Source organism: Thunnus albacares, chromosome 12, assembly GCF_914725855.1.
Source record: "Thunnus albacares chromosome 12, fThuAlb1.1, whole genome shotgun sequence".
In the NCBI taxonomy this organism is placed as follows: Eukaryota; Metazoa; Chordata; class Actinopteri; order Scombriformes; family Scombridae; genus Thunnus; species Thunnus albacares.
Genome location: NC_058117.1, coordinates 26,639,008 through 26,664,022, shown reverse-complemented (window position 1 = coordinate 26,664,022; position 25,015 = coordinate 26,639,008). Strand labels below are relative to the sequence as shown.

General features: G+C 39.2%; 1 protein-coding gene across 9 annotated transcripts in view; it reads left to right on the top strand.

Moving 5' to 3' along the window:
* LOC122994645 (partitioning defective 3 homolog) overlaps window positions 1–25,015 on the top strand; it is a 253,190-nt gene that overhangs the window by 93,866 nt on the left and 134,309 nt on the right. For all 9 annotated transcript variants that reach the window (XM_044369447.1, XM_044369452.1, XM_044369451.1 and 6 more), the window contains exons 3-5: window positions 6,045–6,228; window positions 11,518–11,705; window positions 12,156–12,299. In XM_044369447.1, coding sequence (XP_044225382.1) covers window positions 6,045–6,228; window positions 11,518–11,705; window positions 12,156–12,299 — 516 coding nt within the window. The remainder of the gene's footprint in view (window positions 1–6,044; window positions 6,229–11,517; window positions 11,706–12,155; window positions 12,300–25,015) is intronic.

The following is a 25,015-nucleotide window of genomic DNA, read 5'->3' as shown; positions in this document are numbered from 1 at the left end:
CACTAGAGGTTCTAACTAATCGGCAGCTATTTAGATAACTATTGTTTTATCCATTTATTAAGCAAAAATGTCAAACATTTGCTGGTTGAAGTCTCTTAAATGTGATGATTTGATGTCCATCTTTGGATTTTGGATTGTTTTATTAGACAAAACAAGACATTTGAAGATGTCATCATGAGCTCTAAGAAATTATAACGGATGATTTTCACAGTTTTGTGACATTTTATAGCTAAAAACGATTCATTGATTAATAGAGAAAGTAATGTGCAGATTAATGGATAATGAGAATAATAGTTAGCTGCAGCGCTATTACACACTTTGCACTGCGCATTTTTGACAATATCCCTTTAGGATTAACATGTGATCATTAGATATGATTATGTTTAACCTATGATCAGTCGATTTATCCGAAAGGAGATCTATAAATTATGAGCAAATCAATTAGAGAAACACTTGTTGCAGCGCTAATCATGAACTGTGAAAGGTTAACCTGTAAGTCATGAACAAAAAGGTTATATTCCTTTTGAACAGTCTAAACCTTCTGGCTTTTACTGACGCGGTTTGACAGCCCAATCAACACCCATTTCTGTGTGTACTTCCTCTGTTTTCCTGAGGGAAGACCAATCCCGCTGATTGGATGTCACCTTTTTTTCTAAGTGCGTGTCTGTGTGATGATGGGTGGCGGCAGTTCTCCCGTGGCAGGGTCAGGCCGTGCTTGTCAACAAACCTAAGCAATTAGGCTTGACTTGAGGCTGTTTCATAGCCCACAAACGCTTCAATCAACAAAAACATCCAACAGAAAGAACCTGAAGTCTTGAGGGAACGACTGTCAGTCACAGCGGTTTAAACATATTCACTTACATTGATTAGACAAAGGAAACGCATACTAAAACCGATGTTTGGTTTGTTTACCTGTCATTCATGTTTGTTTTTTTTTAATCGTCTGCATGAAAACGATTGGCTTAAGCCAAGCGTTTAACAAGGACATGGAGGAACTGGCAGTAGCAAATGGTTTCATATGAATCCAACAGAGGTTTCGTTACAGTCAGAACCATTAAAAATGTTCCTCTGTTTTCTAAACTTGCAGACAAAGTGTATTTGGCACAGCTGATGCTGCCGAAATATGAACTGGCATTTGATGGCATGTGTTCCTTATGACAAGGGGAACCACCAAGGACTCCAAAGATTAGCGTTTCATTGTGTTTGTAGTGAAAAGCCAAACCAGTTAAAAACTTGGAGGTGAATTTAAACTAAATGGATTTCTCCATCTGTTTTTCTGTTAACCAAGAAAACAGATTTATATGATCATCACCTCTGTTTCAGCCTTTGCTCAGAATTTATTTTATGAGCAATATACAGCTTGCTTTGGAAATTTCAACCTGCAACCTTCCAATCATAACATTCATGCTACCACCGTCGTAAAGGCTCTCGTACGTTGTAATCTCACAGGAGGTGGCTTCTCATGCGGCTGTTTTAAGTGGATTTTAATGATCATATTGAAGTTGCAAGTAGTAAATTTGTAAAAAAAAAAAAAAAACAAAGTTATGATGTATGTCTGGTTTAAAAAATGTTAAAAATGTTTTGTAAAAAAAGTCAAATGCCGGTAAAAGAAGGGTTGTCCAATAAATTGTGTTTTTATCATCACAGTCTACATAGCTAACTCATATTTTTTTTGATCTTTTAAACATCAGAAAACTTGTGCTAAACTTTGCGTGACATTTAAATGGAAGAAAGTTTATTCTCACTGATGGTTCATTACAATTCCTCAATACATTACAATTTCTCCTAATAAGCAAAAAGACACAATGTTTGTTCCTGACAATTGCACATGTACATTATAGGGTTTTTTTTGTTTGTTTTTTTTTTTGCAATTAACAAGCAGCCATCACACTTATAACAGTTGTTTATCAGCTTTCTCCCAGCACCCTTTTTTTTTTAAATTAAAAGTTCTTAATTACCATTTACTCATCTGCATCTACTAGACTGTACATAAGGCATCTCCTACATTCATAATTGGTATACAAGGGCAAAACAATGTAATTAAAATAATTTCAGCCACTGTTTACAGTTGTAAATAATTGGATATGAAACTTATGAAATCCTTTTTTGGCAAAAGTGCCTTTTTTCTAATAGACAAAGAATAAGAAATATTAATGAAAATATGCAAAAACCATTAAGTAATTGTCCAAAATATCATTAGTGCATTATGAAAAGTGTGTGAAATATTGAAATTAGTAAAAATCTCTATGTCAAACTGTGCTGGCATACACTGTAGGTTGAGATATGGTTGGACTCGGGGCAGTTTGCGTTAACGACCACATCACAACCACTGCGCTGCTTTTATTACGTTGTCAACAATTATCAGTGATCATACACCTTCTAGTACGACCAGGTCGCCTGATATTTGCAGTCTTGTACACATTTATAGAGCGCGTCGCAGCCTCATGTAATAGCAACCACATGGGCTATAAAAGCAATTGGGGTTGTGGGGGGGGGGTTCTTCTTCTGTGGTGTCCTCAGGGAGCGGGCCACAGGGAGGGAGGGTTTGCTGACTCAGCTGTTCCGGCTGAACTAAGCTTTAATGAGGGAGGAGTGGAGGACCCTCTGACGGTCACACATTGAAAGTTTTTTATAGATGCGGTGCACACATAAAACACACAATCACACAACAACACACAACCAGTCGCACTCTCTCCCATGTGCCTCACAAAAACACACACTCGAACACACACACACACACACACACATCTGCTCTAATCTGTTTTACTTCACTTTCTTTTCCTCCCTTCTCCTACTTCTTTATTCACTCTTTAAAACTCTCTCCATACATCTTTCACTTACAGACACTCCCTCCCACAACCCCCCCCCCCCCTTCCCTCCTGCCCCATGACCTTTATTACCCCCATTACTGTGTGTACACATTAGCCTCGGGCTGACGCGAAGTCTAATTTGAAGTAAATGTGTGCACATTTATGTAAAGGGGGCTAATGGGAAAAATGAGTCTTGAGGTCTGTAAATGTCTGTTTATGTGTGTGTGTGTGTGTGTGTGTGCCCTCAAGAGCCTGTTCCCCCTCACCAGGGAGCCTGTCCAGCATGCTATAAAACTCCACAGCTCTCAGGCTAAATGTGGCTGAAATGAACGTTTAATGTGCTGGAAAACTGGTAGTTGGATTTCAATGGTGTGAGTGTGTCTGTGTTTTTAATGGATCTTGCGGGTGTCGCTGTGTGTCTGAATGTAATTGTTTGTGTATGTGTGTGTGTGTGTGTGTGTTTGTGTGTGTGTGTATCAATGCATCTCATTCTATTCGGCCATATGCTTGTGTTTATGTAGTAGTGTGCGTGTTTAAATGGCGTGTGTGTATATATAACTTGTTGCTTTAGGAGTTTTTTTTTTTGATAAGTGAGTGTCACAGTGTTTCCTGAACGACCTCAAAATGTTACTCTGCATTTTGCATTTACTTCCTTTCATTTTAAGTATGATTGAGATGTATTTTAGATGTATATTCTGTAACGTGCAACAGGAAGTGTGTGCATTGGTTCCCTCCCTACTACATGTAATACATCCAGCAGCATGTTAAAAAAAAACCAAGCAGGGTTGGCTATATCATAGTTTTTTATGGATTCTAATGAGTTAACAGATGATAGATCGCCTTGATTTAAGCATCAACTCAGTAGGACAATTGCACCAATAGAAAGAGTTCTTACATTCACATCAGTTGTATGTATTTGCTCAGTTTTACATAACTTACAAATTTGTGAGTGAAGAATGAAATAAAGCTTGTTTTAGCTGCTAATGTAGTTAATTATAGATGTGAGAGCAGTTTTTATATACACAATATACAGTCATGTATGAACAAATAGAAATTAAAGGTATTTAAAGGTAATTAAAGGTACCTGATATGAAAGAATATGACTTAGCCAAACGTTACAGGAAGAAGACTTGACAGGAGTGGGTCTATACATAATATCTAATGGTGAGAAAACAATGGGAATAATGGTTCAGATCCAGTAACCAGTAGTGTTGATGGATGCATGGACAGCGCAGTACGTCCGAACATTGCTGTCAGGAACAGATAGCATGTTTTTTTTATTTAATCTCTTGTTTTTATGAATGTGAAACTGGCTCAATATTTATCTCTACTCCAAACATCACATTCAGTGTCTCAGAAAAAACAAAATCAAATCGATGAACTTTGACGCGGAACACGTCGTTTCTGTGAATCTTCAAAGCTGGCACAGAAAACGGATAATTCGAATTTCTGTTTTCACATGCAATATATCTTTTTCTCCATATTCTCCCCCCAAAAAAAGGAAGATATCGAGTCTGTTTTTGATCAGCTGCGTCTTGCCAAAGGCGGTATAGTCGAGTTTTCTTTAAAGGTTTTCACAGAAAATAAACCCAGATGAACTGCTGCGCTATCTTGCAGATGTTTGAGCTGTTGAACATCCCTGTTAGTTTTTAATGTCGGGGAGATGTTATGGGTCAGGAGGTAGACCTTCAAACGGGGGGGACATTATCGCAGTCAAGCCACTACATCAGCTCTCACCACGAGGCGCAGTTAGATCACATCTATGAATTTGCAAATGTGGGATGGATTTTTCTCTTTCTCTTTGGCTAACTGGAGCCAGATGAGCACACACACACACACACACATACACGCGGGCCTGGTGAGAGTCGCAGAGGGGCGGCATGAATCTCATCTCTAATCTAATAAAGGGACTCAGTAGAAGCTGGAATTAATCAGATCTGTGAGGGAGAAGAAGAGCTTTGAAGGTAAAGATGTGGAGGGAAAATATGGAGGCATTTTGACTGAAGAGAGGATATGATTGGACGTAATGAGGGCCTCAGTGTCATAAGGGGGCTCAATAATCTCCATATTCCTTTGGACTGGTCCTCATCTGTTTGAGCAGAAAAGGACCACCATGTGTTAAGACCTTCTAAACGTATTCCACATGAATGTAGTTATGATTTAGATGTTCTGTATTGACATTAATAGAAGTAAAATCATATAGTGTGTGGTGTTTTAATTATTCTCATTTGCCTTCTGATCCAGTTTCTTCTCATCCTTCTGATTAAGATTATTTTTTATAATCATTATGTTGGATTGACTGGAATCGGACTGTTGACATGGCGACCAGGAGACGTAAAAAAATTTAAAAAATCAGTCTGAAAACAGTGAGCCAACACTCATATAAATTTCTAGAGTTTACAGTCTTTGTCTCTTCATCCACCGTCTCTTCCAAATGTAACAGTTTTTCCTCAGTTTATTTGCATCATCTGCACTATTTGCAGAATAAATAAGCAAGACAAACTATTTCTGCTGAACGTCCATTTCTGTTTTGGTGTAGTCATACATGCAAATTTGTGTTGTAGTGTGGCTTCAGGCATCGCCTAGTGAACTCTAACCTTAGTCTACCTGTCATGCTTTGCGTTGTGAATCATATTAAAATGTCCTTATTTTGGACTGTCTGTGGGTGGGAATAGTTTTTGTGTTGGGTGTATAATCATTGTGGGTTTCAGTAATCTTAAGATCTGCTCTCTTGTTTTTTTAAGAATCATCATCAGTTGCCAGGTAGTTTCCAGTAAGGACACATTTAACTGTAATCAATGAGTAGCCCTCATGACGTCTATCAAGACTCTACTTCTCACTCGCTCCGCTTTCTATTGATTGAGTTTGATTCTGTGGAGAATGACATCTGTTTTTCACAGACAAAGAAAAAGAACCACATTTACACATTGAAAAGTGTGTTTAAACCAATATTATTTGTGCATAAAACCCCCCAAATGTTAAGAGAGCAGCTTATGTAACACTGTGTTATCATTTCAACACATCCCGCTTAACCTTTTGGGGTTTTAACGCAACAATTTCAACAATAAAGCAATACTTTTAATCTAATTTACCCCTCTTTTCCCTGCATTCTTTTTCCATAAATCGCTTCATTGTTTTAGAGTTTGTTATTTAGTTTATCTTAACATAATTCAGCCATATTCTTAAATCCAAACATTTACCCTGTCTCCTCTGTTCTCCTTCTTGCTCCTCCAGTTGATAGCAGTGTATGATGAACAGGAGCCCCATCATGGAGGTGACGGCACCAGCGCCAGTTCCACGGGCACCCAGAGCCCCGACCTGTTCGCCGCAGACCTCAGCGCTGGCAGCGGAGCCTCAGCCTTCCAACCCTATCAGACGGCCAGCGAGATCGAGGTCACGCCTTCTGCCCTGCGCACCAGTAAGTCACAACATGAGAGGGAAAAAAAAAAAAAATATTAGGGATAAATGTACCTGGATGAACAGTTGGGTGATTTGAAGATGGATGCATTATGTCAATAGAGGGACCAATATCTACAGATGCAATCAGGAACTAAAACATTCAATTAACGGGAGATTATTAATTGAATCCATTGCTCTTACATCACATTTCTGTCCTCTTCATCAGTGTCAAATGTCAGCAACTGCAGCAGTACACAGCAAAACCCAACAAATTACCTTATCATGGCCCAGCGGTACGTTACCCCTGCCCATAAATTCTGTTAATTGGACAGGAGGGCTCTTTTTCCAGGCAGAGATAGCCGTTTGATCCCCGGCCAAAGTGGCTAATTGGTTCTGTTTGCTGCCTCCTAAATCAAATGTGACGCCGAGTCCGTCTAACTCTGCAGTTTTTGCAGACCGAGTCGCTTCTTCTACTGTAATTACTGCGAGTTCAGATGTAAAACTGACTCCTGTAGGTAATTTGTCAATTTGGATCAAGCAAACGAACACAGAAATATACACGGAGTCAAACTCATACTATGCCGTCTTATTGTTCCTGTGGCCTGTTTTGTGTTAATGCACCATTTGGGACCACATTTATTAAAATGATAAAAATGAAATGAAATCCTTCTCTTTTACTCCTACTTGCAAACTTAATGATAAAAGCTGTTTTCTTCTGACTTGAAAATACTTGAATTTAAACTGGTAGGGTACCAGGGGCGTAGGCTCTAGCAATCAGTATAATAAAAAAAAAAATTGTAATGCTTTCCATTATAATGGTAGCTTAACAAAAGAATTAGAAGGTTTTCTGAATTATTATGGCAGTAGACCTATTTAAAATTTAGTTTCATTGACAAAAACATGATACTTTGAGATAAAGTTAAATTAGCATTGTTACTAAAGGGAGCACTGTCCTTTAACTTTGAATGAAGAGCAATTATATAGGTTGTTTTTAGGAGAATATTGTTAATAGACACAAGAGCGTCATCTGTAAATCAAAGAAAAATAAGTATTGTAGTCAGTCCTAAAAGTGTCGGTGTGTTTTCCCAGCCCCATCAAACTCTACCAATCAGAGAGTTAGGGCAGCCTGTGAGGTAAAACTCAGGGTAAAATAAACATACCATAGCACTTTCTGCTGCTCATAAATTTTATTGAGTGCATGGTAATAATCAGAAATTTTATTAACTAAAATTACCTCGTAAATCATGTAGGCATTTGAAGAATGTCTTATCCCTCATTTTTAGCCAATAACTTTTTTTTACTCCTGAGTTGCTTCTTTTAGAGTATTGTTAAATGTAATTCTCTAAACTTATAAATACAAACCTAAGCTTTTTATTCTGTATTTATTTCCTCTCTCCAAACACATGCACACATTAACCCAGAATCACACACTCCAATGGACAAGATAAAGGTTAAAAACAAACTGTTCTTTAATTACCTTCTTTAATTAGCACTAAAAAAAACACCACACTGGTCTAAAGATTGTAGTGAACTTCATCCACTAATAACTGGCATATAGCAGACACCAAAAACTCCCCCTTTTTTTTTTTTTTTTTCTTTTTTGGTCTCTTTCTCACAAACACCACAGAGTGCGAGGAGGTCACTCCGGTCCTAATTGGATTTCTGGATGAGAAGTCGAATGTGAATTTTCAGTAAGAAATGGAAATCTCGGGTATAATCACACCTGCCAGTTATGTCCAATTTAAGCGTCTCTATAATAAATTCTAACTCTGCTTAATTGACGACACTGAATCTCATCAGCTGAATTTTAATAGGTTTTAAGAGAAATGTCTGACATGGGAGAGAAGGAATTTGATTAATTTTTTTTTTTTTTTTTTTTTTTTTCACGAGCGCCTAATGAGAATAGCTTTCAATCACTGATTTATGTTGGACGAGATGAGAAGCGCTGGACTCTGTGGGTCTTTGCCAGTTTTCTTGTTCAGTCCACAAACTCAAAAGAAAAGTGATTAAGCTTATTAGACAGAGAGCTCTATTGAAATTTACAATTGGATTGATGTTAGTTTCTTGGCTTTGTTAAACTCGAAACGTCTGCAGAAATGGAAATGCTGATTAAAGAACCACGCCACTGTTGTGAACATGTGAGGCTTGCAGATGCCAGTTTGAAAAGTTAATTTCCAAAGTGCAGTCACATTTGAAGCTCAGAATTTACTCTTTTATCTCTAAAATATAGCAAATACAGTAAAATGATTGTTTTCTTAATTCACAGACCTTATATCCCTAATAATCCTTAAAAGAACAGCAGTTTCTTTTGTGCGCCGCTAATGTTGCAGAGTTGCTTTTCACAGTCATATTTGTGTTATTTTAATTGAAAGAAGGTTGTCGGCTAACTGTTGTGAAGATGTTGTAAGTTAGTTTTTATATTTTCAATCTTCTGTTACTGTACTGTACTGTTGCTGCACTGTTCATGGACCGTATTCTCCCACAATGCAATGCACAACAGAGATATACAAGCTGTACATATGTGAAATATTAAAGCAAGTTGTTGAGGAGGTGGTGGGAAAGCTTCAGAAACCAACTTGAAAACAAACAAACAAAAAAGCATTAAATATTAAGTTTTTGCTGAATTTGATATTGGCAGTACTGTTCCTAAGTAGTATTTTTGTTGACATCCAAGTAAGAAATAAGTCATGGCAGGGTGTTGTGATATACAAAATACCAGACTAGGGAGAGGCCTAGAGTGTGTTATTTTTATTTTTTAATGTCATCGCCACTTACCAGCAGAAAGCAACATTAGATGGGTACTGAACAGGGGGTAAGAATCGTCCACGTCAAAGCAAAAGAAGCTGGGATGGTTTGACTTTAAGTCCATTGTATGCATCAATCTCCAAAAACCTTTTGATTCTGTCGTCATTCTCCCATGATGCAACTCAGTAGCATCTTGTTAGACACACACTGCCTGGTAAATGTCTTTCAAATTCCAGACCTCCAGTTTGTTATTCAGGCTTTCAGTCTCCATGTCAAATGGTGACATGATGATGACATCGCTATGGCATCTTTTAGAAGTTATTTTCTTAAACTTCAAAAAGCTCCTCCAGAGTCACAGAAGATGTTTTCACAGGCTCAGTCATAGTCTACTAACCATGGCGAGGAAATTGATCTTTATGTGTAAATATTTCCACTTTAACTGGTTCCCATTACTGGTTTATTTCATTAACCCCCTTCTGTAGCAGCAGTTTTGAGCCTATTTCCAACTGATTTTGCCTACATTTGTTTAATACCTAATAACTTCTCATGTAAACGTCACAGAACCATAGTCAATGGTCTAATTTAAAGAATACACTTATTCCATTAAATGTATAAGCATAGATACTAAATATATAAGTCTTCATGAAAGTACAAGACATTAATACACAATATTTTTGGATAAAAATAAAAACGCACTTGAATGTTTTTGTTTTACAGTGAACCTACTAAAATATGAATCATAAAACTCTTTGAATTTTCTGTTTCCCAAACTTCTTGTGCGCAAGTGTATCAATGATACTATATAAAAGTACTAAAATTTTACAGGGCAATTAGTAAGCAGTGTACATGGGCATCATTTTATGTGCCAAACCTCTTCAAAACCTCTCCATTATGACTAAAATATTCTTTTTTGTAAAACAAGTAATAAATGCTAATCTCTGACAGCTAATGAGAAACATATTTACAAGTACTAACAACCTTAAATTGAGGGAATTTTAATTTGGTGTAGAAAATGGAGGGATAGATATGTATGATTTTAATAGACATTTACCAGCCAATCAGAAACTAGTATTTTCCACTGCCAACTGTATACTTAGAGTATACTTTACAGTGTATACTTATAGTATAGTAGCATATGGTGTTGGATTGGGCGACAGTACACCTCAGTATAGTATATTCAGCTGAAGAGGTGAGTTTCTGTACACTAATGCCCTCTGGGAGTTGTAGTCATGGAGTTAGTGTTGAGAGCTGTCAGGACAGGCTATACTCCCCCCCCCCCCCCACCCCCACCCCCCCTGAACTCCACCTCCCAGAGCGCTGTTGCCTCCCGCAGCTCGTAGCAGTTCAGGTCCCACGCCGTGGATGACCCAACAGCACCAGTCAGCCAAGTACACGAGTGCACAAATACACAAACACATTCAGAGATTCTCAGCAAATACTGTAGCTGTTGGCTCTCAAACAGCTCTCAAACACAAACATATGTCCACTGACAAAAACACAGACATGACTAACACACATTCAGATAATGGTACACACAAACACACTAATAATTTACCTCACATATACAACCGCTTTAGTTTGCATGAATGCCCGCAAGTCTAAATAAAAGTATTAAATGTTCAGAGACATAAACACTGACCTATATACTGATGAGTTTATCGATGAGTAAAGACACAAACAGAGACACACAAGCAGATGGACGCACTTAATCTTCTCATACGCTTCTTCTCACAATACACACAAACACAAAAGAAAAACTGTTGACTCAGACACACACTCCTCAGCGTGGATGGAGGGCCTTCCCAGTATTTCCTGTACGACCACACAACACCGTTCAGAACATCCGATGATATGGAAACGGTTGGAAGAGAACATGGGAAACTGACACTTGGCATCGTCATCCGAAGACGCTCCAGCTTTTTTAAACAATTTTCAGTTTTTCGTTTATACTTTGTCTCTCTTGTGTGGTCCGTTGGGTGTCTTTTCAGCCAATCAACTCCACCCGTGGGATTTTGGAGAGGTCTTAAAGTGGGAAATTTTCAATGTCATAACATCATTGTGCCGTGTGTACAAGCACAAGCTGTGGTGTTTTGTGCGCGCTGCCTTGGTTTAGGTTGTTATTTGGACCTTGGCCCCCTTCCCACACACAGCAACTTTTATACAGAGTAAAGAGTTTTAATGGAAAGCGTCCACTTGCACTTGTGTTTCTCAATAGGCTCTTCCTCATATTGTTGTTCCCGCACTGTCTGCTGCTACGTGTTAAGAGGGGATACTCTGACAGTAAAGTAGAAACTAGAGCTGCCCAATTAGACTTTCAGTGATAAATCTGATTATTCAACAATGGGATGCTAATGGAATCTGGATGATTAATTGTCTTTATTAGCCCACATTGTTATAGGAACAAAATTTATTCCATCATATTGACATCACTCATTTCTCAACATTATATCAGTTGCTCGGGTCTTTCCCACTACAGTAATTTTTCCAGTCGCTCTTCCAAGCTTAAATGTTTAAGGAACCATGAAGTCTAAAATTGCCTTAACACCTGTTGTTTTTCTTTCAGATATGCCCCTCCACGTCCGGCGCAGCAGCGACCCCGCCTTGCTTACCATCAACGGACCGTTTAGCGGCGGTGAATCACGGGTCCAAACGGAAGAGCCGCCATCAAGGAAGAACCCAACCCGTTGGTCCACCACCGCTGGCTTCCTGAAAGCTCGCCATTCCTCTGGCACCAACAGCCTGGAGAGGAAGGTAGGGGCGTTGGCAATAAAACATCAGATAGGCAGAGATTGCTGCTTGCCAACAAAGTACTACTATAAAAATGACTATATTTTAGTGGAGAACAGTATGCATGCGGCTACATGTGGCACGTCGACGCACTAAAGGCTTCTATTAGCGTTGACTGAATTTTAGTAGTCAATTTATTGCAAATTTGCACATTGTCCTGTCCTTAAAAACATGAAACTCTCTCAAGTTGAGGCAAGTTGAGGAAACAATATATTTTGGGGAAACTTTTATTATTCAGTTGATTAATTTTGTACCCTTGCCATTTTTTTTTGCCAGTACTTCATAAATTTACTTACAAAAATGTTACACAACAAACCATATACTTGATTTTTAATAGCTTGGCTGGAAAAATTGGCAATGGTAGAATAAGAATTTGTTTTTAAGAAACCTTCGTCTCTGTCTCCTTCCCTGCAGGGTAAAAGCACAGATACATACCGCAGTCTGCCGCGGGATGCTGGGACGTGGGCCAACCAGAGAGAGTTTCAGAGAGAGACGGCACGGTCATCACTCAGCGCCAATCACCCTATGGTGGACCGCTGGCTGGAGAGACAAGAACAGGTAGGACCGTCATGTAGACAAATACATTCTGTACTATGAGCTGTGTAGCTTTCATATAGCTCCTTAAACCACCATGAGACCATTTGTTTTTCACCATGGGTGTGACCATGACTGGAATCAAAAAAAGCCCTGACAATACACTGAGTTGTGTAAAAGTCTCCTTTGATAAATGATGCTGGATGAATATACATGCAAAACACTCATTTGGGAGTTGTTTACATTTTTGTTTTGCATTTTTTATGAGCATTTTGCCACAATGTTCAACAATCATCCCCCCCAAAAAACAGAAGCAGAAATAGTATCAGTTTTATCAACCATAGCTTGCTTTTGTGCCAAATTCTCACAAGACATAAGTGTTGAGTCAAGCCATGAAATTTGCAAGAATAGCAGTGTTCAAAAAACTGACTTGGCAAAGCCTGATAGAAAACAACACACATCCTCCTGAAAACGTGAGAAGTATGTGGGGGAAAACTGAAGTTGAAGCGGATGTGACAAGTCTTTTGGAAAACACCAAACTCCCCGCAACACACTAAAACCTCCCAGGAAGCACTTTTGATAACATTATTTCAAAACCTCTCACGCACACACCGTACGTAGCAGCTATACGCACATACAATACGTCCACACGATACCTACAAACTATCCAGCATTCAGTGATTTACATCCCCTCCACACAGTCCGTCAGTCCTAAGCTCTGTGAAAAGCCTGTCTGAGTGGCCGTGATCCAGTCCAGAGCCCGACAAAGTTCTATCACTCCCCCTGGCCCTCAGCGAAGAGGTTAAAAAGTGAAGAATTTCCACTATAAATCCACAATGACACATAGAAGGAGAAATAACATAATGTTGATACATTAAATATCATTAGCCACATACCGTACATATGGTCTTGTTTAAGTGGATACATAGAGCGACGCAGGGTTAGGGGGGCTATTTTCCCACTGAGCTCATGCATGCCAAAGTTTCGTTAGAATATGATCCTAAAATATGATAACATATCATGACACGCATGTATCATTTAGTTCATGTTTGGTCTTTGCAAAAAAAAAAAAAACTGGGTTAAAGTTAAACATTTTCCCTTTCGTAATAGCAGGGTGTGATTAAAAACGGATAAGGGGAAGTGAATAAGTGTCTTAGGTTGGCACAGAAGCTACGTTGGCAGCCAGTTGGCTAACTAGGTGCTAACATGACATGATGCCAATTCTCTGAAGTTGCTTCCAAGGTTCAGCGTGACCTATCAACCTCAGCTTTTAAAGCATGGATTTACACTTGAGTAATGCATCGCTCACATTTAGATTAGTCACTAAGTGCCATTTAACTCCCCAATTTGTCACTATTTTTGTCGTTATACACTGTAAGTCCTTCTGTAAACAGTTTCCTCCACAGAAGGGTTACAAGCGAGTTTCTACCATCTATCAAAGTGTAGAGCTGCACCGTTTTCCCCCATCTGTCTTACAACAGGTTTTAGTATGAAAGGAGGGGGGTTAAGTGGTAGAGGTCACTGCAGGATGGTGTAGTCGGTATTAATGACCTGCTGAAGGACATCTGCCCTCCATCCTCTCCTTCTGCTCACAGCCCTCACATTAGTCTTTGTGGCCTCGTTATATATGTGTGTGTGTGTGCAGTGTGTATCTGTCTTATTTAATGCTGCTTCTCTTTGTGTTATAGTGAGAGGAAATTTGTGTTTTTGCATGTGTGTCAACATTTTGAATCAGAAGAAGAAGTGAAATAGTCTGAATCCAAGTGATATGACTGTATGTAACGAACTCACAGTCCAGTTTGAGGTCTGAACAGCTGTTACTCTCGGTCTGTATTGCAAACGTGAATCTCTCTGGTCGACAGTGTTTTATGTCACATTAGCTTAAGCTCCACATTAGTCATTGTCTTCCAGGAAGGATGTTGCAACTCAGCTGCATGATAAGAAAAGCCTGGTCTTGTTTCAGACTTCATAATCCAATAAAAAAAGAACCAGAACTGTCTTATTATGCATCATAGATGGATTGTGATGTGATCTGTGATGGCCAGATAACCATACTCAGCACTATACTTAATTTTGTTACCATGCAGATGAATATACAGCTGGCGAAAAGAAAAGTGTCTTAAGATGTTTTTGTGTTCCTTTATGGAAACATATTAGCTTAAATCAAACTCTGACCATTTAAAACTACTGAAAGCCAACTCTTAGATCAAAAGTGAACGAAAACAGAACAGAAGAAAGAAGAAAAATAAGAGAAAATAAAGTTTAAATAAATGTCACTATGTGACTTTTAAACATCTGATGCTGACACAGCCGCACCACCTGGCTTTCATAACGATGTTGCAACGTTTTGTTTGTATAACTGCAAGCAAAACTTTATTTAGCACAATTCATTCCAAGGAAAACATTGTGAATCACAGAAAAGCAAAGAGAACATTGCAAGTGTAAGAGTAGAGTTACTCCAAACAATGACAGAGCTGTTGGCTGCTTCAAGCTTTCGGTTTTACTTAAAATCATCATCAGGAGGAGAGTTTGGAAATCAGCTGCTAATAATAAATACCAGGTGTTCCAGCTGATTGTTGAGGAACAGCAAGTGGGCTGATGATGTCACAGACCTAATCGGTTCGCATGATCTTTTGAATCTTGACTCTTAAAGATCATACAAACTATTCAGGCCTGTTGTTATTATTAGACCTCTTACTCCGTATCAGTGGAGTCGCTGGCATTGAAAGGAAACACCGATGCATGTACAGAGTTATAAAAAAGAATTATAACAATCATAGAAACGTCAGATGTGATTTAACGTCCAATCCTTCCAGCCAACGTCTGAGCAAACGTTTCCCTGTTTGTGTGTAACTTTGTGTATATGGCTCATATATTTTTTTTTTTATTTTATTACCTGGATAGTCTCTGGCTATCAGGGTATCTTTTTCCAAGATGTAGCAGCACAGTCAACAGAGAATAAAAAGGACGTAATAGAAAATACAGAGCAGAAACACTAAAGAACTGGAGGATGAAGGTGCCATTAACAAATGGTGCCAGTTGAGTAGTGAATGGGAAAGGAGGGCTGCAACTAATGCCCATCACAATTTCCTAGAGCCGAAGATAATGCCTTAAAATGTCACGTTTTGTCCGACCAACAAAAATGCAAATATATTCAGTTTAGACTAATAAAACCATAAAATATTCACATTTAAGAATTGAATTTCTGCAATTCATGCTCTAAAAAATACTCTATCGATTAACAACATAGCTGATCATTCATGTTCTGTCAATCAACAAATTTATTCAATTAAATTTAACGCCATTAAAAAAAAAAATAGTGACTTGAGTTTAAAGCTGGAAAGTTCTACAGGTTCTGGAGACAGCGAACACAACCTGGATCCAAGGTTGCAGTTTGAGATAAAAAACTAAAATAAAGGGCAAATATAAACAAAAGATGCAATTTTTATGTCCAGTGCTTTTTGTAATAGAGCTCATCTGAAGCATGTTATGCATCTTTAATGGCCGTACAGCTTCTGTATACTCTCTAAGCTTCCTCCAACACTTCATTATGGCAAGGAAAAGAAAACCGCTGTGACACAATTATCCTAGAAAGCCGTTTTCCAGCACTGTATTGAACCTTTTGTTAAAAGTGTAAAATACAATGAAGAATGGTATCGCAAGAATAGAACACGCAGTGATTTAATTAGAATAGAGCGGCTCGGGATGATGAATTAAGCAATGCAATTTTCCTCAAGTTAGTTTCATCTTATCTTCCTAGAATGAATAACACCGAACAGAGGAGCGTGGAATGAAGAGAGGAATCAGAATAGAAGCATCATATAATGAAACAGGCCTATTTTGCTCCTGTGGAGGATTTCGGCTTCCCTCGTAACATAAAACACGGTAGTGAACGGGGCGTTTTGCTTTGCGCTGAAATGAATGAAAACTGTTCTCAGTTCCCCAAGTGGGTCATTGCGTGAGCCTGCAGCAGCGCCGGCGGCTCCGTGACACGCAGAGCCCGAAAATTGAACAGCAATAGTTCTGAGCCGCGTTCTCGAGCTCCTAAACTCCCTGGCCCCCTTTGGCAACAGGTAGGGGGGTCGCCATGGCAACAGTGAGCTGTCAGTCGAGTGTGTATTAATGAGAGCCGGTTGGAGGTGCTCTGAGGCTGCGGAGGAAATAGAGTCCTATGCTGCACAACTGTCGGTGTGCACGTGCGTGTGTGTGTGTATTTTTGTGTGTATCCGTGAGTCATAAGGGCATTTATGCATCTGTGTGTGTGTTTCATAGTGTGTGTGTGTGTATCCATTGATGTGTTTGTGTGTGTGACGTTATTCTGCGTGTGCATTTATGAATGTGATTGCGTGCGTTTTGCTGTGAGCATGTGTCAAAAATCCAGGCAGCCACAGACTTGATTGCAAATCAACCAATTAAGAAGGAAAGCCACAAGCCACCGAGACACACACACACACACACACACACACACACACACACACACACACACACACACACACACACACACACACACACACACACACACAGCCTGTATCCTGTCTGGGTCAGTCTTTACTTCTGAGGATAGACAACACTCTGACATGACATAAGGGGTGTGTGTGTGTGTTAAAGTGGATGATTGACTGTTCTTTTGGGTATCGAATGTTTTCCAGATTTTAAATTCTTGGTATTTTTTTTTCTTTATTGGATAGCTAAGAGTTGAGACACAGATGTGGCCACGAAGCTTAACACAAGGCTGCTTTGTTATATCTTGAACATTTGCTAAGGAGGAAGGTGGAGATACATGGTTTTCATAGGATTCACAGGACGGAGATGGGTTTGTTTGTTGTTTGTGTACATTTCGCCTGGAGGTCTGACAACACTACAACACTTCTATTCCTGATACCTGGAGCTAAAGCCAGACAGCATTAACACAGAGAACCTTAACTCTTCCCTTATAGCATTACAAACACACACACACACACACACACACACACACACACATATATACTGTCAAACTCAAGCACAGGCAGTGATTTATGTGTCTAAATAAAAATGCCCCTTGGATTAATGATCTTTAAGTGATGAATAATTAATTTGCTCGTCAGACATTTTTACTGCTTCATATGCGAGTGCAAAAATGTATATATATATATATTTATATGTATTTGCTGATTGGTGCATCAGGTCATATTCAACCTTTAGCACGTGGAGAAAATGTTAATGTTAATAAATTTGCTGTTATAGAGAAGTCAAGTCAGTTTATTTATAGAGCAGATTTAAAAAAACAGCAAGTGTTGACCAAAGTGTTGAAGCAATTTCATAGTTTTATTAATAACTAACTGCACCAAAATGCAGTTGAAAAGTGTGGATAGATGGGGGGAGACAGTGACGGGTGAACTCTTTAATAAAGACCCAGTATCTGGAAAGTCTTCAATGCTTAATGACAAGTCATGTTTTGGGGGTTTGTAGCAGCAGCGCTAGCGGTTGAAGAAAATATAAGAACTGAATAGTTCAAATGAAAACCCATCGCTACCATGACGCCATAAATGTCAACACTGCAGTGAAACACACTGATTGACTGAGCCAGTTCAGTAACACAGATGTTGCCCCCAAAAATTTGCATGCTTACCACTTACAGTATAAACCAATACACATTAAACTGAGCTTTGAGTGCATTTTTTTTACCATCTAAGCTGCATAACCTTTGAAAAGTGGTAGAACTTTAAGAGAATAACATTTATTTTTTTCCCCCCAATTAGCACCTTTCAAGTGCTGGTTTCCACATCAAACTGGGTTTGTGGCTTTTTAAAAATACATGATTTTGTGGTGCAGTTAATGATTATAACTCACAGGAGGTCAGACTTTTTTTTTCACTGCAGTAACACTGGTAGCATTCAGTATGTAGTGATACACTGAACACACAAGCCTGATTTGTATCAGTGTGTGTGTGTGTGTGTGTGTGTGTGTGTGTGTGAGGCTCCTCAGCCGTTAGACTGCTGAGGGACTGAGTTATCTTTCATGGTGGGATGGAAGCTCCACACAACTCACTGGGGATGTTGTTACACAAAAGGCAGGTCTGCACACACACGCATGAACCTACATACCTGTGCAGGAATTTCAATGCTGACGTATGCATGTGTGACAGTGTTAACACACAACCAGTCATATATTATACACACACACTTTAACACACAAACCCTAACTCACTGACAAAGGCACTATCAAGCATATATATGTCATGCAGGTACACACACCACAGGATTTAATTAACACACACAAAACCACACACATTTAAACTAAAGTGAGCAAGCATATGTGCACCCAAAGAACCCCACTATAAATGACACTGTAAGCATATACACCAAAAAAAAAAAAAAACTAAGGACCATGCAAACACACACACACACACATCTACCTTACTCCAGTGCTTCCTAACTAACAAGCCTCCATGCAGTACATGTAGTGGAGAGTTGAGTCCCTCAGGTGCACAGTGCAGCTTTAGCAGGATAAATCATGCAAACCTGAGCCATACACTCATAAATCACCTCAGCCATAGTCTGTGTGTGTGTGTGTGTGTGTGTGTGTGTGTGTGTGTGTGTGTGTGTGTGTGTGTGTGTGTGTGTGTGTGTGTGTGTGTGTGTGTGTGTGTGTGTGTGTGTGTGTGTGTGTGTGTGTGTGTGTGTGTGTGTGTGTGTGTCCATATGTTGCATGCATAATGTGTGCTGAAACCTGCATGTTCAAGTTTTGTTGAGTATCTATCTGCCTATGTGTGTGTGTGTGAATTGATTCTTGTATGTGCAGGTGTGTATTCATACATGTCATTTCCTGTGTCAGGATTTAAGAAATCTTTGGATGCATCTACTGTGTCTGTGCATGTGTGTGTGTGCGTGTGTGTGTGTGTGTGTTTTAGACAGATGAAAATGAACAGTCCACCTCTTTAGAAGCAGCAGGATGAACCAGTAGGAATGACCAGTAGGTGCTGCTGTGGAGCTTAGATTGAAGAGAGTAAGACAGGTTTGTGTGTGTGTGTGTGAGAGAGAGTCTGTGTTTGTGTGTTTGTGTGTGTGTGTGTGTGTGTGTGTGTGTGTGTGTGTTCTGTCCTTCTGTTTCCATACTTTATGAGAGTGCGGTGTGAATGGGTGTACAGATAATACTGTAGGTGTGTGTTTGTGTTTGCAGATGTGTGAACAGTTCAGTGTTAATCTGCTGTCATCTCGCTATTATAAGCCTGTTGTCGTCTGACTCCTTTTCTCTTTTCTTCTCACTTTGCTTTTCGTATTATGTTTCTGTGAGCCGTATTTGTCTGTCTGACACTGTAACCCTCACTGTGTTTATGTTACTTAGCAATCTTTTTTTCTCAGTTTAGATGCAGTAGGTAATCACTCCTACGCCGTCCTTTGTCTCACCTTTTGCTTCTGTTTATCAAGGGCTGCAGCTAACGATTCTTTTTATTATTAGTTAATATGTCGATTATTTTCTCGATTGATTCTGATTAGTTATTTGGTCTATAAAATGTCAGAAAATGATCTATTACTGACTCCTAAAGCACAAGGTGACATCACCAACCATCTTCTTTAGTCCCAACTAACAGTCCATAACCAAAAATATTCAGTTTATTTCATAGAAGGCTAAAAAATATTCACTACTTTCTTAAAAAATGACTCAAAATGATAAATTGATTATGGATTTTAGATTAATTTTCATTTTCTGTCGATCAACCAATCGATTAATCAACTAATCATTGCAGCTCTACATCAGTTGCCTCTGATAGGCAGTTATCAAACATCATTTAATAATACTTTGCAGTTATAGTAGGTATTTTTTCCAGTAGTGAGTAGGTTGATGAATCTTTATTGTCGGTTGTGCTGTTGCTTTGATTTGAGAGTAGGAAAAAAAAGGTTGCACCCATATGCATTTCTCTTTTATTTAGAAGACGTATGTAGCAAGGGCTGCTATGCTAACACAAAATGTATTTGCAATGAAAAGGTTTGTTTACAGTAGATGTGCGTTCAGACTGAAAATAGCACAGCATGCCTGCATTGTTGAAGATACATTACAACAGGTGTCCACAAGAAGGTCAATTAAAGTCCAGTTTGAATGATGTGTTCATGGATTTGAAGGCTTCCAAAACACTGCACAACAATTTACAACTCTTGAAAGTTGTCATATTAGCAAACATTTTATCCTCCCTCTCAGTGACTTTCATGTAAACAGTAGAACTGTGACATTCAAATTACAAAGTAATCTGCCTGGAACGTGCGCTTGCTCATATTTAATTGGCCAACACAGTGTGTTTCTGAGCTACGTTGCGTTCAGTTGCAGCAAATGTTCTGGCAGGTTCAACTTTTTTGCCAGATACCTCTGTGTTTGCACCTTTTCTGCACCAATGCAGGAGTCTCATTGAAGTGAATGAGGGGCTGCGTTTTCCACAATGTCACCCTACTTTCCAGCACACAATATTCATAACTTTAACTGTTATAATTTAGTTTGAATTATTGTTAAAAGGCATGCATGACCAGAAAGTTGTGACTTTGAAATGACTGCTCTTCTTGCTATCATAATCATCTACAAGCGATATAACTGTAGATATATGACATTTATGTAAAAGCATTTTTAGTACAGTGGTAGAACATTTTATTTTGAATTTTGTATCTTAGGTTTTGTGTTTTGTTGTTCATGTTATATTCATAGATACTGTTGGTTCTTTTTGCTTGCTTCTGTAAGTCTCCAGCTCGTATCGTGATAAGGGCTAAAAACTTTGTTATTATGAGGTTTTCACTCATAATGAAGAAGGACAAGGACAGTCTTTAGGCCACATGTAAACAATTATATTTTCTTTGCAACTTCCAGTGGATTTTTGACTGATTCGCATGCCTCTCTCTTTTTCCACATGTGAAATCCACATGTGAAACCCAATCTCACATATTCATCATCATTTACTCGACAGGCATTTCCATCACTGTGGGTTTTACATGAACACTTTACTAAACAAACTACTTTTCCGCCTCGACCGGGTACAACCGCTCTATAGCTACAAATAACTCTCATATTAATCTTGCCATTTTACTGGCTGTCGTTCTTTCATCTCCATTGTACTCCCCATCTCTTTCTCTCTCTCTCTCTCTCTCTATTGATCCCCTTTTTTTTGTGTCTCTGCTCTTCACGTCACCCCCTCACATCATCTCCTTTTATTTTTATTCTTCTCATTTCTCTCTTTCTCTCTCTCTCTCTCTCTCCTCCTTTTCTCCTCCGCTCCTCATCATCTTTGATCTTCTGGTTTTTAATATGACAGAGAGCTGTGGGAGCCCAGATCCCTTCCAGCTGGGAGGGACAGGGTGAGAGAGCAGGAATAGAGAGATGGAGGGAAGATGAAAGACAGCTCTGCCTCTCCTGAGGGTGTGCAGTAGTCCCACCCCCCCACCCCCCCACCCCCGCCCCCCGAGGGGATCTCCACCTCTGGGTACAACCTGCCGTCAGGACTTTGCAAACACACACAAGCACATAATTTGCCGTTCGTCACCTGCTACCAAAATGTAATTAAACCTAAAAAAAAAAAAGACCCTATCAGTTTGGACAGATGGTGGCTCTTTTTAAAAACACCTGTTGAGGTTGAGTAAAGGTAAGAAACACATGCAGACTCAAATCAAAGATAAGAATCTCAATTTTGTAAACCCGCCGCGCTCCACAGGTTTATCATTAGCGCGACGAGAAACGAACAAGAGATTGAGACGCACGCAGATGAAAGGGGGACTGGAGGAGAAAGTGGTTCTGCGGAGGAGTTCATCAGAAGTTTATAAAACGATCAAAGACAGACAAAAGAGACGATAACAGCAGGTGTCAGCTGTTATCGGCGGACAATCACAGCGATCTGACAGAAGAGGGATAAAGCCGATTATTGACGCCTGGTGCGCCGACAGCAACATCCTGCTCATTGAGGACGGTCGGAGAGAATGTATCGTAACTGAAGGATCGTAGGTTTGATCTCCAAAATAGCTGAAAGCCCCCAAACCTTTACCTGAATAATGATGAATAATGAAAGTCACGTTTAGGCCAGTAAATTAGTTTGTAGATGGAATACTTTTTGGGTTTTTTTTATGCATCATTTTTTTTTGTGATGATGCAATTTTTCAGTTTTTTTGGTAAGTCTGGGTTTGTCCCATGTTGTTTCAGGGCCTTCTCAACATAAACATCAAACACATCTCGCAGGATCACAAAGGTTCTGAGGGGAAGAAAACACATCAGTGATTGGCAGCTTTAGTTCAAAAATAATCCATATCGCCCCAAACAAATGTGACAAAACATTAATTTGCATTTGTCAATTAGACTAATTTTGTTTTTAAAAGGCAAAAAAACATATCAGCCCATGATAGTAAATGCATAAAACCCTATCAGGTCACTAAAGACTGATCAAGTGATTATGAATCATATTGAATATTAGGTGTATTTGCCTTGAGTTTAACCTCTCAAATCTATAGATTGCTCAAAAAAGTGAAAATTAGATAATCCACCTCTTAGAAAAGTGGCTTACACAATGGTAACTTCAAATAAATGAATACTAAAACCATATTAGGAGGAAAAATCATAATGTCACTGATGAGGTTCCCATTAACTATTTAACCATTGTAACTATTATACTATCATAACTAATAGTTATAAGTATTATAACTGTTTTAATAACTATTAATCTTGAATAATGTCATGTAACTGGAGCCACCAGTTAATCTAAAATATCGCTAAACCATAAATTTAAACTACTATAAGTAAATTGTCGTCTGCTTTATAAAGTTGAATCTCAACAGTCTCCTGAGTTATCGGCTGTTAGATGTACAACTGTGGACGTGCTCCGCTGGAGGTGCAGCGTGCACTGCTGCAACGCACTGCAGCAGGAAGTAAAACAAGTCATTGGGGGGAGAGGATACAGTGCAGAGTGTTTGTGTGGTCTCCCTGACTTGTTTACACACACACACACACACAGACTCTTCTTCTCAGCAGCAGCAGCAGCCATTACATTTCGAGTCAGTCAGAATAATGGCCTTCAGTCAGACAAGTCTACCTCAGCGCGTGTGATGCTTGTCACCATTATCCGCAGCTGCCTTCCTCTCGGAGGGTTAGTTTGGTCGGCTCTGCCTGTTATTTTGCTCCATGGCGGTGGCTCCGACGGGAGTCTCATCCCCTGTAAAAGACACATCGCATAATAAGATGTGTGATGAGGTTTTGACCCGAATTACTGCTTACTGGATGAAAACCACACACATATAAAGACATCTGCAAACATGACGTTAGTTCCTCTTCCTCAGTGCTTTGTAGGTTGTTAAAATTTCAATGCTTCATTGTGTAGGAAATGTTGTTTATGTCTTTTCTTTGGCCCTCCTGTGTTGATAAATGGTTGGCTGAATAGGTTATTTTCATTTTTCTTTTAATAAAAAAAAAAGTCTGAAATTGCACAGTGTTGATTCATGATATCCGCTCTTTTTTTTTTTTTTTTTTTTTTTTTTTGCTGTTGATATGCTCGTTGAACTGAAAAATCACAGGCATGAAAACATTCCACCTGCCCACAACACCTCGGCTCTGTCTACAGGTGGCCGTGGTGAAATATTTCTGCTTACCTCGCTAGAAATGTGGCAGCATAGTCAATGAGTCATGATTCTACTAACGCTACAAAAAAAGCCTCAGATGTCCAGAAAATGCACAGTTTGTTTTGGGGGATATTTGCCTGAGATTTTTAATGTAGGCTGTTCGGTTTGCTTACTGTTCTTCACTGTTTCTCCTTAATTTGCCTGTTCTCCTAATATGAAAGAAAGAATGATGTGTTTTTAAAGTCCAACTGAGTTTAAATTGCATTTTTTGTCTACTACAACATACATATTTACCACAAAACAAACATTTACCGGGGGAAGAGAGCACTGCTAACATCACTTAGCATGCTACATAGCTAATTAGCTGCTCAGCGTCGTAAACAGCATGTAAACATACCAGCAAATGTCACTTCATTCTAGTTAGAGTTAGCCGGCTTGGTCATTGCTCTTAAAAATCCCTGTTAGCGGCACACTGTCTGTCCATTACTTTGTCTCAGTTCAGTATGGTGTAGCACCGTTAGCTTGCCAGCTAATGCCAATCAAACAAGCCTCTCTTGATTTGATGAATATTAGACGATGCTCTCCGTTATCGTCATCAAAAGCAGAAATATCTCTTGGAAGAATAGTGGTCAGACCTTCAGTAACATTCAGTAGATCTATACCAAGGAGCATCGAAGCTGTTCGGGAGGCTTGTGGCTGGATTTTCCCTTATTTGTCACCCATCTGTGTAGGCTATATGAAATCTGAAGAAGACAAGATGTACAAATATTATATGTTCAGTTACAACTTAGGAGGCTTTTTTGTGGTACTGTTTTACTTTTTTTTTGCTTTCTATATGTAAAGGAATTGATTAACTGTGTGTGTGCATGCTTGATCCATCCTCCATATGGGTTACATATGGTATAAATATACACACATAAACACATTTTTGCAGGTCACCCCCTTTTATTTCCATCTCGCTTACACACTATACTCCTTTACTGTATCCTTTCTCTCACACACACACACACACACACACATACACACACACACACTCTCTCCCTACACCTGTGTCATGTTTGACATTGTCTGGAGAGCCAAGTCAAGCTGATCCTGTCAGTGTGTGTTGGATTCAGGCCTACATCAACGTTCAGTACGACTCTGGCTGATTACTGTCTAAATAATCTCTCTACACCGCTGGAACGC